The 19,550-nt window shown below is 39.0% G+C and overlaps 2 protein-coding genes across 6 annotated transcripts in view; one reads left to right on the top strand and one right to left on the bottom strand.

The window, feature by feature from the left end:
- AK3 (adenylate kinase 3) overlaps positions 1 to 3,070 on the top strand; it is a 38,970-nt gene extending 35,900 nt beyond the window's left edge. For both annotated transcript variants that reach the window (XM_070431596.1, XM_070431595.1), the window contains one exon: positions 2,869 to 3,070. In XM_070431596.1, coding sequence (XP_070287697.1) covers positions 2,869 to 2,875 — 7 coding nt within the window. In that variant the 3' untranslated portion in view covers positions 2,876 to 3,070. The remainder of the gene's footprint in view (positions 1 to 2,868) is intronic.
- Positions 1 to 15,255, bottom strand: part of CDC37L1 (cell division cycle 37 like 1, HSP90 cochaperone) — a 40,861-nt gene extending 25,606 nt beyond the window's left edge. The window contains exons 1-3 of one of the 4 annotated variants that reach the window (XR_011473413.1): positions 14,991 to 15,255; positions 10,286 to 10,567; positions 6,226 to 6,319 (exon numbers count right to left, since the gene is read on the bottom strand). Coding sequence is in view for 3 of the 4 variants with exons in the window: in XM_070431593.1 (XP_070287694.1) it covers positions 6,226 to 6,319; positions 10,286 to 10,567; positions 14,991 to 15,122 (508 nt within the window). In the remaining variant the exon portion in view is untranslated. The remainder of the gene's footprint in view (positions 1 to 6,225; positions 6,320 to 10,285; positions 10,568 to 14,990) is intronic. The other 3 variants (XM_070431593.1, XM_070431592.1, XM_070431591.1) reach the window with 3 other exon arrangements.
- Between the last annotated feature and the right edge of the window lie 4,295 nt (positions 15,256 to 19,550).

Here is a 19,550-nt window from a genome sequence, read left to right as displayed (position 1 = left end):
TTTACTCTCCATGGCAGCATAATAACTCACTGAAGCACCAAAATCCTATCCATTTTGGTTTCTTTTGCGGGCAAGATAATATGAAAGGGTTAGTGACACTTGTAGGGGCCATGAAGAAGGGTACCATTAAATGTTAAAACAATAATTTTAATGTTCTTTTTTAAAAAATTTTTATTGTTGAAAGTATTACATCGGTCCTTCTTCCTCCCCCATTAACCTCTTCCAGCCCACTCCCACCCCCCTCAAGGCCCTCACCATCCCACTGTCTGTGTCCATAGGTTATGTATACTGTATATGCATACAAGTTCATTGGTTGATCTCTTTCCACCCATACTCTCAAGACAAAATTAACCCTTGAAGTTGACCATAGCTTTTCTTCATCTGAGAAATACTTGCCATGACTTGATTTAAAAAATGCCAGCCCGGCCAGCGTGGCTCAGTGGTTGAGTGTCAACCTAAGAACCTGGAAGTCATGGTTTGATTCCCGGTCAGGGCACATGCCTGAGTTGCCGCTCGATCCCCCGTGTGGGATGTGCAGGAGGCAGCCAATCAATGATTCTCTCTCATCATTGATTTTTCTCTCTCTCCCTCTCCCTTCCTCTCTGAAATCAATAAAAATATATATTAAAAAAAAAAGTATACCCAGCCCTAGCTGGTTTGGCTCAGTGAATAGAGTGTCGGCCCACGTACTGAAGGGTCCTGGGTTCGATTCCGGTCAAGGGTATGTACCTTGGCCGCAGGTTCCCTGGCCCTGGTTGGGGTGTGTGCCAGAGGCAACCAATCGATGTGTCTTTCTCATATTGATGTTTCTCTCTGTCTCTCCCTCTCCCTTCCACTCTCTCTAAAAATCAATGGAAAAATATCCTCGGGTGAGGATTAACAACAAAAAGTACACCCAATTATTACAAAATTGATTAGTTAGGTTATAGGTACTCCATATAGACCTTTGTGGGGAGAGTGTGGAATCTTGAACAAATATATCAATAGAATCAATGCCTTAGTGGAACAGAACATACCTGAAAGTGCTAATATTATTTTGGAATTTATAAACAAATGGAGAGTAACACAATCTAGCATGATAGCTAAGAAAACAGAATCTAAGGCTAACCTGCTTTGGTTCAAATACTGGCCATTTACTACATCTTGGACAAGTTCCTTTATACCTCTATGCCTCCATTTTCTCTTATGTAAAACTAGAGGCCCAGTGGCGATAACACGCAGCCCCGTCCACCTTGCTGCGATTGGAGCCTGTGGGCCAAAGGGGGGGGGGGGGGGGGGGCGTGAGGTGCTCCATGCACCTCATGGTGACCGGTTGTTTGGTTGTTTTGGTTGTGACGCCTCTTGGCCTTTTATTATTATGATGATAGGGCTAAAAATAGTAACTTACAGGATTTTTTTGCGGATTAATCAATACATATTAGAGCACTTAAAACAGTGTCTGACAGAGTAAACACTGATAATATTCACACAATATGAACAATTCATTCATTTATCAAATAGTAAACTAATCCTTTGGTTAAGGATAACCTAGTCATTTAAACTAGCCAACCAAGTTATCTAGATACCTGAAAAACCTTAGGGAAATTAAAATAGTTTAAAATAATTTCACCTTTAAATTTTCCTGGTAAACATCTAAATCCCAATCCATCCATCAGCTTTTAATATTCTAACTGATTCTTAACACAGTCCCTCAAATATATAATCTTGATAATTTCTGTTTCCTTTTTACATTATACTTATAATAAAAATTTTAATCCTTCAAATTATACTTATTATCTTAATTTCTCTATGTGCTAAAATCTCCCAACTAGGTTGTGAATTTCTTAATGAAAGATATATGACCTTTTTTTCTATACTTCCTGAGCCACAGGTCTCCTTTATTCCCAATCACCTACCACCAGACAATTATTTCTACCTACATGCCTGCACATAAACTAATTTTATTTGAAACCAAACCCATTAGTTTTTCCCTACCATCTACAGTAGGCTCCATTACCCAATTAAACATTCTAGAAATTTCTCTGACATTTCTATTCTTCCTATAACAAATTGTTCACTAAATCTTGTGGTTATACTATTATAGTCTGTTAATACGGTGAATCATAATAATGAGTTTTCTAATGTTAAACCATCCTTGATTTCTTACTATAAACCCTTCTAAATATTTCTTTTTCAGATTATATAAAGTATATTTATTGTGAAGAATTTGAAAAATCCAGGAGATAAACATTATCTGCAATTCTCTAAGCAATAATTAATGTTAACATTTTTATGTATTTCCTTCTGGGCTTATTTTTTAACTAGAGGCCCGGTACACAGATTCATGCACTGGTGGGGTCCCTCAGCCTGGCCTGTGGACAATCCCCCAAGGGGTCCCGAATTGCAAGAGAGTGCAGGCCAGGCTGAGGGACCCCACCGGTGCATGATTGGGACCGGGGAGGGACTGTGGGAGGGCTCCAGGGTGTGTCCGGCCCATCTCGCCCAGTCCCAATTGGCTGGACCCCAGCAGCAAGCTAACCTACTGGTCGGAGTGTCTGGCCCCTGGTGGTCAGTGCACATCATAGTGATTGGTCGAACAAATGGTTGGACACTTCGAATATTAGGCTTTTATTATATAGGATGACTTTCAAAGAAACAAAATTAGAATTATATCCTCCATATTTATTTTCTACTCATTTCACTTCACATTGTATACAAGAGTACTTTATATTAAATATTTTTCAAAAATAGGATATGGACATGCTTGAAAGCGATAGCTAACTGATTTCATTGAACAGACTGTGACTATTCACCTTCGGTGTCACTGAAAAAGATCTCATCATAGTATTTATGCAAATGTTTACAGCTTTTTTCTTTTCTTTTTTACAGCTTTTGATAAAATTCCCAATGACAACATCCTACATAGATTCAAAAATTGCTGAATCACAGCTAAATTTGGCTGGAAGTCAACAGATGAGCCATTGAAAACTGTGTTAGATCATCAAAAAGCAGTTCTGCTGATCATAAAGACAGTAATGTCAAAGATTCATATGACTTTGAATAAAACTTTTGTAAAATTTTAAAGAAAATAGATTTTGTTTCTAAATTGATATTTTATATTTATAAAGCATGGATTACTAAATTAAGTACAAATGCAGGAGGAAAATAATCAAGATTTCAGTGCCTCACAGTACTCCATAATATGGTTGTACTATTTATCATCAGATGGCAAATTCCATCTAGTTATAATGTTAAAAGCAACATAAGAGAGATAGTCAACAAATACTATTAGGGAAAGTTAGGACAAATGTTTTAATTGCACATGAGACCATAGAGAAGAACTGGTGTGGAAGCCTCTGTAGCCCTTTATAGCGGCCCTTTGTCTTCCGAAAGTTTGGAATGCAATGCAAGTTTGGAAAACCTCCAGTTGGAAGCTTTAATCACAATTGCTATTCCAGATGTGTTTACTTCAAAGAAGTATATCAATATCACTATTCTGACAAATTTTTTTCCTTTACCACATTAAGCAAACACCACCAGAAACATTTGCTTCCACCAGCAAAGAGAGCATTAAACTTTCATTGTCTTGCCTCAGGTCTCTATCAACTCTGTGCTACAATTTAGTTCACAGGGACTTTGTTATCTCATCATTCCACATAACTGTAAATTGGTCTACTTCACACTGATGGAACTTGGTAAGCGGAAGTAGCAGGTATCCCAGATGTCTTGGTAAGATATAAACATGCCAGAAAGCTGGAAATAAAACACAGGAAATTTGGGGGAGCCTACAATCTTAGTACATTTCTGGAGGATCCAATGGGCTATAGCAAGCAGGCTATCTCCTCCAACGTGAAAAGTCAATGTGCATTTCCACTAAAAAACAGGCACAATGTGAATCCGTGAGTGGCTATAAAGTCTGATTGGCTTTGAAGACAGTATGGCTCTGGTTAGTATTATAGGATGAGACACTGGAAGCCCACACATACAATGGCAAAACAATTGTTTATTAATCATTTGTGAATGTTACGACAACCATTATCCTCAGTCATCTCATTGCTTACACAGTATTTTATAAACTAAGGGGTCATGATGGCAGATGAGATTATGCAGAGATTCAACAGCCTGGGATCTCCCCATCAATATTCCAGGATAGCCAATGAACACCTAATTTGCCAGTAGCAGAAATCAGTGAATCTCGGAGGAACCATTGGTCCCTCACTTCAACAAGGCCATTCCAGATCTGGTAATGCCTTCTCTCCTTGCCATTCTTCTATCAGTAATACACCTGTGGTCTTACTAAATGACTTATATCCCCTACCACATTACTTACTGACCCAGTGAAAAATGAAAGCAATGGGCTTGTGAAATTCACTGGTATTAGGAACACACTATCAAGAAACACCAGGTTTATTGAATGTGAAATGTTTTACTGAAGACACATACAGTTATAGTGCCAGGTGGGTTATTACACCTTGTAAGGTTGAGATATTTTCCCACATAATATTGCTTCTGACCAAGCTTACAGCAAAAGTGAGGGAACTGTTTCACACCGGCTGGTTTTACATGGCTCCAAAGCAACTGGCCTATAATATGTCAGCTGGTGACACCTGAGGGATGCTATTCTACCAGCTGCAGCCATGCTCTGAAAGAGCAAGTGATATACAGTACTGTTTCCTACAGAATACATAGGCCTAGGAAGAGAACTGGAGGTGAGAGTGACAACTCACATTATCACAACTAAGACTTACAAAAATTTTGCTTTTTATCCCTATGACTTGGGCTCTACTCATTTAAAAATTTTAATATCTAACCAAGCGAGGGCTGTTTATCCTTTTCTTTCTATTATAAATGATACCAGAATAATAACATATATAACAATAAGCTTCACTTTTTCAGATACTATGTTGGAATTAAACAGAATACACAGCTTATATTTTTAAATCAAAAGTATGAGGAAATGGGTATTTTATGAATAAACTGCATAAAAAGAAGGAAAAAATCTAAAGTATCTATTGTCATGACATAGTTGAGGACGAATGAAATTCTAAATACTTTTGGGGGAAGGAACACCAATAGGAAAGAGATTTCAAAATGCCATTTAAAATCTTATTAATATACTACAAATAAAAAGTATGTTTACTAAATGAACATATTACTTGGGATAAAAAAACATGACTTGAAGCTTAACTCCTAACACTTCCGAGTGGCATTTTTACTTCAGCAGTATCACACTGCTTATAAATTTTACAACACAACATGCTGCTTCCCAACTGTGTCTTTGCATGTGCTGTTGCTTTGCTTCCTTATCTATATGGATAACTCCTACGTGTTCCTCATAATCCAGTTCAGCTGTTACCTCCTCTGGGAAGCCTTCACTTACATTAATCCCTATCTTAACACCTTTCCCCTACAAAGAAAACTATTTTTCAGTTCTTTGTATACATATTTCTATTACTATATTTATCTGAATAACAATTCAAGGACCTGCTTGAATTATATAATATCTAAAACCTAGAGGGGTGGGGGGATAAAAGCTAGTCCTATAACCAGATACCAAGGAAGCAAAGAGGAAAAAGATAAAGCAAAGACTAGCTGGGGAATGGAAAGAGGATGTGGAGTAAATAAAGACTGTATAGTATAGGGTAGTATCTATACTAATAGAAGAGTATTATGCTAACTAGACCAGGAGACCTTCTAGAGATCTTCTGGACGTCCTTCAAGACAAAGCCATGGTGGCGGGGCCGAGGCAGAGGTAGTTAGGGGTGATCAGGCCAGCAGGGGAGAACAGTTGGGGGCGAGCAGGCCATCAGGGGAGAGCAGTTAGGGGGATCAGGCCGGCAGGGGGGTCAGTTGGGGACAATTAGGCCGGCAGGGGGGGCAGTTGGGGGTGATCAGGCTGGCAGGGGAGGCAGTTGGGGGCGATCAGGCTGGCAGGGGAGGGCAGTTGGGAGCGATCAGGTCAGCAGGCAAAGGTGGTTAGACGTGATCAGGCAGGCAGGCAGAGTGGTCAGGGGCAATCAGGCAGGCAGGCAAGCGGTTAGGAGCCAGTGGTCCTGGATTGTGAGAGGGATGTCCAACTGCGGGATTAGGCCTAAATCGGCAGTCGGACATTCCCCGAGGGGTCCCAGATTGGAGAGAGTACAGGACTCCTCCTACCCCCACCACACTGTGCATGAATTTTGTGCACTGGGCCTCTAGTTATATAATAATAGATGTTATAGAAGGTAATTCAAACAATAGACTTACCAAAATGTCTGATTTTTTGCTCATATTTCTGCATAAATGATTCTGATTTATCTTCATCTTCTGTTTCTTTTCCTTTATCTTGATTAATAAAACTCTAAAAAAATTTAAGTTAAAATCAGATTTTATATTCTGATTGATCTTCTTTCTCAGATACTAAATGTCTTGCAATCTTTTCTATAGACACTATAAATAGGTGGTATAATCTTATACTGATAGTATATCATTAAATTCATGTGTTAAACTCTATTAAACAATTAAAATTTACTTATACTGGAGTTTCATTTAAAATGATGTATGACAAGTTATAGAATTACTTTAGAAATTATACAGAAAAACAAATGAATCTTTTTGTTAAACTAAATTTCCCTATTAAAGGTAGGTATAGAAAGATCCTTTACATGCATCATTTATGTTTTGCTTTATTCATTCCCATTAAGTATCTGCAACTCTAGACCAGTGATTTTCAACCTTTTTCATCTCATGGCATACATAAACTAATTACTAAAATTCTGTGACACATCAAAATATATATATTTTGCTGATCTGACAAAAAAAGTAAGATACAACTTTGATTTATTTACAAAATAAATAAATACCTTTTTTTGCTTCAAAATGACTTTTTAAAAATTTAGGTGCCCTTGCACACACTCTCCTAGGAGCATGCCTGCGCCTTCCCACCCCTTTCTTTCTTTCTTCACAAGCATGATTTCCTAAACTCTAAGGGACATCACAAGGCTTGCAACCAGTGCAGCAATGGGCAGTGGCAATTCATCCCAGGCAAACCCCTGAACCAGTCCCCATGGCCCCCTTGTTTTTTTTTTTTTTCTTCTTTTTTTTAATCCTCACTTGGGGATATTTTTCCATTTCTTTTGAGAAAGTGGAAGAGAGGGAGAAACATCGATGTGAGAGACACACATCAACTGTTGCCTTGAGCATGCACCTTGACCAGGTTTGGGGAGCAAACTGACAACCCAGGTATGTGCCCCAGGAAGCCCTCTCGGTGAGCCAAAGCAGCTCAACCTAGGCTCATTTTCCCAGCCCTTCCTTGTTTAATTGCCCCTAGCTTTAATAAACATCCACTAAAATAAAAGATAAAAATTCAGGCATCTAAACTTTTATATAAGGACTAGAGGCCCAGTGCGCAAAATTCGTGCACGGGCAGGGTCCCTAGGCCTGGCCGGCAATCAGGGCTGATCAGGGCCTTATGGCTGCCACCGGGGCCTTCCTTCCAAATGCCAGCTGGGGCCTCCCTTCATTCTGCGCTGCCCGCTGGTGGTCAGCGCACGTCATAGCAAGCGATCAAACTCCAGGTCAAACTCCCTTGGGGACAATTTACATATTAGGCATATATATATGATTTCTGGTACCAAGAGACACCTTATTATGTGAGATGACCAATAAGATGCAACTCTATTATATGACCTATATATAAGACATACTAGACAGCTATAGTGGTTTTGGCTATTGTCATTTTTTTTTGACAATCTAAGGGAAAAGAGGTCAGTGCCCCGGACTAAATAGTCAGGTACTATATGTTTTAAAAATTCTTGCGGTTGAAAGTCACTGCTCTAGACTAATCTTTGGAGCTCTTGCTGGATATAAATCCCGAAATTCAAAGCATATAGAGAATAAAATATTATCTACCAGAAAGTCTTTGATAAGACACAAACCTAAAATAGACCTTTGTTGTAAACTTTTCTTAGGAGAAGCCAAACAGTCTGATTCCGAAATCAAGTACAAAATTCTATTAAAGAAGTGCTTATTTTCGATTAAATAAGTCATAAAACAGACCAAGATGAAGTTTGTATCTGGCTAGAAAAAATGGCAGAACAATTTTGCAGAACATTCTGTGGTCGCATTTAAACCTTGAGAACATCATTGCCAAAAATGAAAACTGCAAACTAGCTCTCTGGCAGTTTACAATAAAAAAGCACACAAGTTTATATATTTCAAAATGAAAGCATTTTTTCCTTATATACTCTGCTATCTAGACCAGCACTGTCCAGTAGAAATATAATCCATCACAAATATAATTTAAAGTTTTCTATTAGCCACATTAAAAAGCATAAAGAAACAGATAAATTAATAACATTAGTTTAACCCAACATATCCAGCATATAATTTCAACAGGTAAGCAATACAAAAAATTATTAATAAAATATTTTACTTCTTTTGGTACTAAATCATTGGAATCTGGTGTGTATTTTACACTTACAGCACATCTCAATTCGGACTAGCCATATTTCAAGCTCTCAATAGCACATGTGGCTAGTGGCTATAGAGTTGGACAGCGCAGATCTAGACCAGTCCTCTCAAGTCTCAAGCTCCCAGACAAAATCAATGTACGATTTTGAGCAAATGACTGGAACATAAAAATAGTCCTAATTAATGTGTGGTATAAATGTAGGCCTTGTTAGAACCTAAGTTTAAAAAAACAATTAAAAGGAGAGACAAATGAAAATTTGTGACCACTATATTAACTTTACAAAACAAAGAAATATTATTTTGACCATTCTCTCTGGAAGAAGAAAATTATTTTGAATAGTTTTAGGGTATAAATGCAAACCAGAATAAAATAACACTTTAGAAGACACACCCCTAGAACAATATATACTGACATAGCAAAACATTAAGATAAAGAATGATCCTAGCCCTGACCGGTTTGGCTCAGTGGATAGAGCGTCGGCCTGCGGACTCAAGGGTCCCAGGTTCGATTCCAGTCAAGGGCATGTACCTTGGTTGCGGGCACATCCTCAGTAGGGAGTGTGCAGGAGGCAGCTGATCGATGTTTCTCTCTCATCAATGTTTCTAACTCTCTATCCCTCTCCCTTCCTCTCTGTAAGAAATCAATAAAACATAAAAAAAAAAAGAATGATCCTATTGTGGGGGAGGAAAAATATATAAATATAAATTAGTACAAGTACAAAAAAAGTCTAGAAAGATATAACTTACTGTTACCAGTGTTATCTCTGGGAAATGGAACAGCTAGTGAAGGAAGCTTTATAATTCTATTTTACATATTTATGTGGTTTTTGTTGTTTTTTTACAAAAAGCATGTTGCTGAATTCATAATTTTTCTCAAGTAAAGAATGAAGTACTGATAGCGCTAGTGGTATCATTTTCCTATGTATATTACTTATTATTACAGCAGAACTAGAGCTGGTGTAGGAGAAGGATATTTAGAGTTCTTTAAAGGGTACGTTGAGGGTGAATGCCAGAACAGAAACAAATAACTATAGATTGAGAAGTCTAAAGAATAACGACAGTTAAAGGTAAATTAAATGTGAATTTAGCAGTCTATCCCTGAAGCTTGAAAAGGTTAGTACAAACAGAAAGAATACTTTACATACTAGTTGAAAATGACTAACGTTCATTACCCATATCTACTTCAGATATAAAAGTCAAAGAATAAGGCCTATATAATCCAGTAGAAATAGAAAACCACTCTTAATAAACTACTAAGTTGGCATAAGTAATATACTGGTCCTTTCACTACTAAAGCTTGTAATACCAAGTTCAGATTACTACCTAAAGTTTACTAAAAAAAAGTAACAGTGGTAAACACTTTATTTAGTAAATCCAGCAACTGTACATTAGTGCTAAAAAACTAATAGCAAGCTGATAACACAGCAACATTAGAAAGTGCTTGTAAAATCTTAGCTTTACCACCTGATAGGCCCCATGCTACTTGCTTTTAAGATATTACCCTATTTAGTCTTCATACCAACCCCATAACGTTGAGGAAACTGAGACTTAGAGATGTTAAGTGACTTGCCCAAGGTCACAACAAGCATGTGACAAAGCTAAGATTTGAGGCAGTCTGATTCCAGAGCCCACATTTATATTCAGTGTGCTATGCTGCAGCCATATATTTGTATTCAGAATTACCCACATTAGACACAATTGGGAATACAGGTTTCTGTAACAAGCACTTTTCATAAACTGTCAAAAACAAATACTGATTATAGGATTCTGTTGTTTTGCTACCAAATATGCACAAAGGTTTGTACAAACATTTTGGTTTTTTCTTCTTTGATTACGGTGCAAAAAAAGGTCCTACCTTATTAAAAACATCCTTGCTAATGGTATCCACATTCCATAGACACATTCTCTCTCTTTGTACTAGAGCCTCTTCTTTCTGCCGCCATTCTTCTTCACGTTGCCTCAGTTCTGATACTGCTGTTTGTGCCTTGGCCTGTTCCTGATCCAAGGACTCAGAATTATGCAGTGCTAAGCTACCAAGTTTCTGCTGAGCTTCAGCGAGGTTCCATTTGCATGCCACAGAGCTCTTCACAAACTCTTTCTGCTTTTGGCAAGCCATTTCAATCCCATGGCTATACATCTGGATGAAAAATAATCTTTGTAAGAAATGAAGAAGGCATTGGGAATGTTTACACAGCAAAGTTCAATTTTCTTTTAGTCAGGAATTTCTATACAATGTTTCTGGTGCATAGGTATCCAGAAACCTTCTGTGTGTGCAGTTACATTTTTATATTACAGGCCTTGTTTCATCAACTAGACCAGGGGTGGGCAAACTTTTTGACTCGAGGGCCACAATGGGTTCTTAAACTGGACCGGAGGGCCGGAACAAAAGCATGGATGGAGTGTTTGTGTGAACTAATATAAATTCAAAGTAAACATCATTACATAAAAGGGTACGGTCTTTTTTTTTTTTAGTTTTATTCATTTCAAACTGGCCGGATCTGGCCCGCGGGGATCTGGCCCGCGGGCCGTAGTTTGCCCACGGCTGAACTAGACTCTACCAGTAAGCTTCTTTGTTAATCTGTCCCCCTCCCCCCAAAACTAACAGCAATGAAAAGCCTAGCAACTAGCACAGATAAACTGTAGCTGGTGTACAACAAACATTTGTTTTATAGTCTTTATCATCTGAAATAGCAGAAAGAGAACAAAAGCTTAAATCTGGTTCATCAACTTATTACTCAACATGCTGAAAACCAGACCTTTAGAATTTTGCTCTGCAAGTTATTCATTGCAAAGAACCTTTTATTTAGAAGCAATCATCTATTAGTTTCTAATTTCCTTCTATATTATCCAAATCCTTGGCAATCTGAGTTCTTATTGGCAATTTTTACTTATAACTGACTATATCAAATAGATACTCTTTAACTTAATCCTAATCAAAACAGGTAAAGTTATTAAAAAAGAAAAGCCAACTGGCCCACCCTGGTGATTCTGTTCCAGTCAGAAACAATAGTAATTAGCTTTAATATTTACCGAACTCCTACGTGAGATGGGTGCCTTCTACTCTACAGCTGTATAAAATAAGAGTTGAAGGCACATTCTTTATGATTTCTTAGCCAAAATGTAGATCAATATCAAACTAGAAATTCAGAATAATTTTACTCCAGTCTGTTCCCTTATCTGCATCACTATTATATAAATACACCCTTTCTCATTTTGAGCCATTCTCTTCTCTGCTAGACTTGGAGTGATCTCTCCAAAAACTAAATCTGGTAATTTTACTCATTCTTAGATTCTTGGGAAAAAGTGCAAACTCTGTGACATGGCATTGTCCCTCATGATTTCACTCCCTATTATCTCTCTGGACTCAGTTTCAGTTTCTCTCCAGTTTTGCTTATTCTTTCCCTCCACCCCTTCAATGTGGCATCCCCCTTCCCTCATGCCCCACCAAACTCCTACCTCCATTCCAGATTCTGGCATTACATACCTAAATTTTCTCTCATCCCTTCCCCCTCCACCCAAGTTATGCATACTTCCATAGCGGTGTTTTCACACAACATTGTGCTTATTTGTTTACCCAACTCTCAGCTTCTTTAGGAGCTAGAACAATAAATCTTAGGTGAATAAATGACTCCACTTCATGGAATAGACTAGTGGTGGTAAAGAATTCTGAGGCAAGGAGCATGCAAGGTCCCTATTTCCTAGATGAGTCTTCCAGGCAAACTTAGATTTCTATTCGGGCAAATGTGGACATTGTTGTTATTCAGATGTTTTACTTAATTATTTAGCAGGTTCGGAGCCCAGGCACCACATGACTCTAACCAAGTACTTATTTTTATTTTTTTTGCTATCTTAGAATAGAATCAAGAAGTGCAGACTAGCTATGCTTTAAGGAGGAGCCAGGAAAAGAAGACAATTTAAGCTATAAAATTTATATTGTAAGAAAAGACAAAGATATACTAAGGAAGAATATATATATACAAACACATCTAGCATTTTCAAATTATGTGGGAGCAAATTCTCAAGTCATTTCTTTTCTCTCTTTTTTTTTGTTTTGAATTTTTGTAAGATTTTATTTGAGCCAAACTGACAACATATGCTGGGGACCAAGATCTCAGATGCTTAAGTCATTTCTTAAACATAGAAATCTTATCTCTAAATTCTGAAAATGATTTATGTTTAAATTCTTCTCTGCAGACTATATAGACATTTGGGTATTTGAGCAAACTATGCAGCATGTATTGAGAAGACTAAATAAAAAGTCATATTTTATCTGTGAACATATTGAGATTTTGAAGGGACATTAAACATAAATTCAAAGAACATAAAATCAAAAAAGAAACTTGAACATTATGGTCTAACTTTATCTCTATATTCCAAACTGCTATATGTTATATGTAATGTATAATTCTGTTATAATTAATGTCATATGTGATGTATAACATTACATCCAGGATTAGACATCATATATAACATTAAGATGCCTAGATTCCCCAAATTCCATAAAATTGAACCAAAGCTATTTTTATAAAGATTATACAATGTTTATAAATTGAATTAAACGTTTTATTCTTTCCGAATATTCCAATCCAAACGTAAATCCTAAAGCCAGCAAGACAAATAAACAGGTTATAACATGTGAACTAATTTAGGATTAGTAATCACTTTACAGATATTAACAGTATCCAGAGGTAGTTTCAGCCAAATAGTTTTGCATTACATCACAGGATGGGCACTGCAGTAGGTGGGAAAAAATGAGACTGTACTTGGAGTCAGAGTGGATTTTGGTTTTAATTCTGCCACTAACGAGCTACATGATCTCAGGGAAATAATTTTCAATGAAAGAGATAAGGCTATTTGCTTCTAAAACCCCTTCCTGCTAAATAAACTTATAATTCCAAGTGTATGAGCAAAGATTAATACACAAATATTTTAAAAATTAAGTTTCTCTTGCGATTCAACCACAATGCACTAAAATTCTTCTTCTATCCTCTCCATATGCCTTCGAAATTGATGTTGGCAGCTGCTGTTCTTTTCCTCTGTAGCACATTCATTATGCGGTTATATAACACACTTTGTATACAAAGATGACACCAGTGACCCATCATTAGTGGGTGAGCACTGACCTATCAATTCTCACTCTGTCCTCCTAAAAAATGTCTTGCATTTTCCCAGTGACTGGCTGGCCAAAGTACAGTCTGTGTTATGAAACAGCATTTTTCTCTGTCTGAAGCCAACTCCGTGAGCTGGGCAGAGGATCGATGACCCTGCACTCAGTGACAAACGACTTAAATGGCTCGTATTCGTTAACGGCTGGCAAGATGAGTCTAGAGAAAAACTGTATTAATTCAGTTAAGCCCTTGGGGATTCCATTCTGCAGGAAGCCTAGAAAGCAGACACCTATAATCCGTTTGGTTGAACAGACAAGTCTGCAATCCTGTAACACACGCTCAAAACACACTCAGGAGAAAAACCAGGACAAGATGGTATGAGTATGTAAGCACTTTTATTAAGACAGGACCCAGAGAAATCCTAAATGGCACATCCCATGCAGCTAAGTTTCAGAGGAAGGCATGCTGGGCTGAACACCACACGCAGCATCAGGAATCTCAGGAAGAAGTTTTAAGGACAAGGCAAACGTGAGCCTCTGCGTTTTCACTGGAGAAGGATGGGAAGCAAAACTACAAACAACCGTCGGGGGTAAAATGGTCACGCGAATGGGAGAGATGTTAGGCCAGCCTCAAAAGCGACATTTGATTTGTTCAGATGTCACAGCAGTACGTTCGGGTCAGAAACCTTTATAAGGAAGGAGCTCGGTGAACTGCTGAAATACCACCATTTACTGTGCCTAATGATGAACTAGGCACACATGAGAATCTTCACCAGAATGCAATGCTCGGGTAGAACCACGCACGAGAGGACAAAAGGGTCAATGTGACCGCATGAGCCGCCCCCCATCTGGGTGCTGTCAGGAGAGGGCTTGGGGGAGGCAGGTCTGCCAAGGGTGAGCAAGGATGAGCCAAGGTGAAAAGGTGCGGGCAGAGGTGGGGGTTGGACACACAGGTCCGGCCCCTCTTCCAAGCCTTCAGAGCAGTGGTTCTCAACCTTCCTAATGCCACGACCCTTTAATACAGTTCCTCATGTTGTGGTGACCCCCAACCATAAAATTATTTTCGTTGCTACTTCATCACTCTAATGTTGCTACTGTTATGAATCATAAATATCTGATATGCAGGATGTATTTTCATTGTGACAAATTGAACGTAATTAAAGCATAGTGATTAAGCACAAAAACAATATGTAATTATATGTGTGTTTTCCGATGGTCTTAGGCGGCCCCTGTGAAAGGGTCGATCGACCCCCAAAGGGGTCACGACCCACAGGTTGAGAACCGCTGCTTTAGAAGATGCTACCATAGCGGTGCGATGGCACCGGGCGCTCGGCCCCAGCGGGTGAGGTGGCAGCGCAGACCAGGGCGCCCGAGAGGGTCGCAGAGCCGGGGGCCTCCGGGAGCCCGGCCACTGCACCTCCCCTGCCGCTCGCAGACAGGGGCCCCTTCTCACCTGGGCGCCGCCGCCCGGCAGCGGTGGGCAGCGGGGAGAACTGGGAGACACGTCCAAGTCACTCTCTTCCTCAGCCTCAGCCTCGGTCCGAGGGAGGCTCCAAGGTCCTGGAGGCGGCCATGGCTGCTCCATGCCGGGCTGCCCCGGACCCTACAACACACGGCCTCGGCGTGGGGGAGACCTGCTGCGCCGAGCCAGCCGCCCAGCCGGCCGGGGCCGTTACCCAGAATCCCTCTGGGGCCCGCGACGCCGACGCACGCCCCACGCTAGGCCGGGCCCCGCCACCGGCGGACGGCGGAACTCGACGGACACGATTAGGGACGTTACTTCCGGCCTGGAGGGCGGGGCCGTGGGCGGGGCGTCCCGGCCCCTGTGTGTGAGGCTTGGCTCTGGGAGTCCTACTTTCTCTAAACACTCGGTTCCCTGCAGTTCTCGTCGCTGCCGACTCACCCCGAGCGGCGCTGCGGACCCAGTGCCTCCTGCGCTGTAAACAGGGAGGGAGACCTGGATGCCGGGTGATGCTCAGACCAGGGAGCATCCACTTGTTTAAAATCTGCAACTCATTGCTATACATTGATATGTAAAACCAGTATTTCTGAAGCGAGGGTATTGGGGCGGGGCGGGGGGTAGAATTTTGAAAAGCAGAGCCACTTTTCCTCTCATTGTGAGTTACACGCAACAAGAGTTCTGCGAGCCTGGGCTAGGAGGAAGACGCCGAAGGTGAAGGACTGGACCCCGCACGGCTTTAAATCATTTAGACGAGTACCACTGATTGCAAACGGACAGGGAGGGCCTCCTGTATGTCTGCCTATCGCGTTTAGTCCTAAAGGTTCATTCTCTATAGACCCAGCATGCCCAAGGTTACACATATCAAGGGTAAGAACTAGGATTAGCCTAGGGAATCTGACTTTAAAACGTGCACATTTAACCATCAGGCATTGCTGTCGTCATAATTATAGAGACTCCTAAAAAGGAGACGTCATTCCCCCCCAATCTATTAGACTGGCAAACCTTTGAAGTCAGTCAATACAGAGTGTGGACAAGAAATGCTCTGAGAGGAAATGTTTGTGTAACCTTTTGGGGAGGGGCAACTTGACTAAATCAGAGGAGTAAGTGCTTTGATTCAGCAATTTCATTACCAGGAAATTATCCAGCAGTTATTTTTTGCATCAATATGCAATGATTTATCTACAATGATTTACTGCAGCATGTTTTGTGTGTGTGGCAAGAAAAAAAAAAAAGCCAAACAATCTAAGTTCCCATTTATAGAACTTTAAAAAGTTATGGTCTGTTATTACAATGGGATAGTATCAGTCTTTTCAAAATAGTAAAATAGATATAAATAAGCTCGTATAGAAATATCTCCTGAACGTGTTGAGTTAAAAAAAAAAAAAAGCAACTTGCAAAGTTAGTTATATGTGTGGGCATATCTATAGCTGTAGAGAAAGAGAATGATCCAATTTGTGTAAAAACTGTGTATGTACAGGTATAGAAAATTCCTGGAGGGTAAACAAGAATTGCTATTGATTACCCCTGGAGAGTAAGGCTGGAAGGGAAGTTTCTGAGAATCATCACTTTCTATTCTTAGTTTTCCTGTATTATGCTGTTTGAATATTTTCCAATGGGTATCTGTTATATCTTAATAATTAATTACAAATAAAAGTTGAAAAACTAAACCTTTTAGTTTAGGAGTGAAAGCCGCAGGAGAAAATATGACAGCAGATAAAGTACAAAGGGGGAGGAGGCAAAAACACTGTATCTTTCATTAAAAAGTTATTTCAAATGAAATTGAAAATATTTCTCAGAAGTTTTCAGTGATTTCCCTGTACATAACATTCACCATACATAATTATGATTCATTCCCTGGAACTAGATGCATTGCCACCCAAGCAAAACTTGGGTTCCATTTAGCAATGAAGAAAAGCTTACGGGTGTTAGCTACTCTATCACATTGTCATAACTGCTTACATTCCTGTAATACCCAGTGCCAGTCTAATTCTTGAGCATCATCTCCTAACCTCCTCTACCTCTCGCTGAGATCTCTGTTGGTATAGTCAGTGGCCTCCTTTTAGTTCCTCAAACATACCAATATCTTTCCTGACCCATGGCCCTTTACATTTGTTGTTCCCTTTTCCTGGCTATCTTTTCTATTAGTTCTTTAAAATACATTCTAGTGGTCATGCTTTCCTTTCTAGATCTGAGATCAAATTGTCATACCCTTAGAGAAGCTGACCTGTCCACTGGGTCTAAATTAGGTTCTTATTCCCTCTCCAACCTGTACCCTTCTATGTCACCCCCTGGGTCTTTCCTTCTTAGTATTTTTCATAAGGTCCACAAGAGCATAGATTGTTTCTTGTTCACCCTTGAACCTCCATTGTCCAGAACAGTACCTAGTGCATAGTAGGTACTTAATAAATATGTGCTGAAAAGATGAGTAAGGAACTAATGAATAGAAACAAAGATAAAAAGAAAGATATAGCATTAAATAAAGATGAAAGAGGGTAAAAAGGGAATGGAAATGGGTATATTTTGGGAGGAGGAGAAAGGGTAGATATAATAACATCAGAAGTCGTCTCATTTTAGCTATTGCTGACTTTGGGGCCTGAAGCCTTTGCCCAGGTAAAGTGGACACTTTTTAAAAAATATTTTTTTTATTGTTGTAAAATGGACACTTTTTACAAGCCTTGGAACCAAATCATACTCTTCTACTTTCTTATATTGGATAATAAATATAATTCCTTGGAAATTGCTTTGGGTTATAATTAATCTACTACTCTCATGGACATAGAACTAGCCAGGAACTCAAAGGAACATATTAGTTTTTCCTGAATGGAAATGACTTTAAAATGGAAGGATATGGAATATGTAGTCTAGAATGCCCAAGGGCAGTCCTTGTGGAAGGGTTTATATGGTGTGGTTAAGTAACTATTGAGCCTACAAATGCCAGTGAGGCAAAGCAGAAGCTAAAGAATAACATATGAGTTTGACTCATGAACTCTAATATTAAAGTTTGTGAAATATATCCCATATGTGGGCCCAGATCCCAAATGACTTAAAGATTGTTAAAAGTTGTTCAATTGCAATTTAATTCCTTCCTTGGAAGCATTCCTGATACTTGGGGGAAATTCTAGAGGTGTACATATACTTAATGAAATACTACTCAAATTACTAGCTTCTGTTTTGGACATTCACGCAGAGACCACTATTCTTATAATACAGTGCTTCTGTTTTTCCTTAAGTGGGGTTTCTGCTGAATTACTTGTAAAGTACTTTACACCACAATAATTTTCTTATCTGCATTTTGGGTGAATAAATCCATCATATTTTTCTCTTTAAGTGTATATGGACTTGTATTGAAGGGAATTTCATAGAGATGCCACCAAGAATTCTTTTGATGGGCTATTTTAGGACAGAAGGAGATCCGCATAAGGACATGATTTCTCTTCTTACTTAAGTATGTGTTAAATATTTTAAAGTCGTTGTTATGAATATTTTTAAATACACAAAACTATAGAATAATAGTAAACTTCAGACTAACCCAGATGAACAATTATCAAGCTATTGCTACATTTTCTTTATCCATTCCTTTTGTTCATTTCCTAGGATATTTGAAAACAAATCTTAGACATTAGGTCATTTCTACTATATACCTTAATATGTATCTCTAAACAATGTTGATATTTGTCTTATATAAACACGAGGACATTATCATACCTATTAACTAGCATTATCATACCTATTGTTATTATTTAATACTCAAACCATAATAAAATTTCCTTGATGGTCTCAAATATTCTATTTAAGTTGGTTTTTTTGAATCAGGGTGCCAACAAAGTCCACATATTACATTTGGTTGTCAGATCATCTTAAGTAACTTTTCATCTAAAGCATTTCCCCTTCCCTGCTTCCTTTGTTTTTCAATGTCATTGACTTATTGCAGATTAATTGGGTCAGTTGTCCTATAAAATGTCCCACATTCTCAATATGTCTGTTTGCTTACTTGTGTCACTAACAAGTTTCTCTATCCCCCAGATTTCCTTTAAGTGAAGTTAGCTCTAGAACAACTCTGCTCAATAGAAGTTTCTGTGATGATGGAAATAATTCTTCTTGCACTATCCAATACAATAGCCACTAGCCACACGTAGCCATTGAACACTTTAAAATGTGACTAGTGAGCCTGGCTGGCGTGGCTCAGTGGTTGAGCATCTACTTATGAACCAGGAGGTCACGGTTTGATTCCCGGCCAGGGCACATGCCCAGTGTCCAGGTTGCAGGCTCAATCCCCAGTGTGGGGCATGCAGGAGGCAGCCAGTCAATGATTCTCATCATTGATGTTTCTGTCTTTCCCTCTCCCTTCCTCTCTGAAATCAATAAAGGTATATATTTTTTAAATGTGACTAGTAGGAGTGGGGAGTGAGGAATTGAATTTTAAATTTAATTTAGTTTTAGTTCATTTAAATTTAAATATATGCATTTAAATATATATATTAGTAATCATGAGATTCCACCTTGTCACCTTGTCAGGGAGAGTGGCCTGTGTGGGATATGTAACTCTGTGTG

Source organism: Myotis yumanensis, unplaced genomic scaffold (assembly GCF_028538775.1).
Source record: "Myotis yumanensis isolate MYYU_CA2020_CCGP unplaced genomic scaffold, mMyoYum1.0.hap1 SCAF_12, whole genome shotgun sequence".
Lineage (NCBI taxonomy): Eukaryota > Metazoa > Chordata > Mammalia > Chiroptera > Vespertilionidae > Myotis > Myotis yumanensis.
Note: the sequence above shows the minus strand (reverse complement) of the source record. Positions and strands in the feature narration are given on the sequence as shown.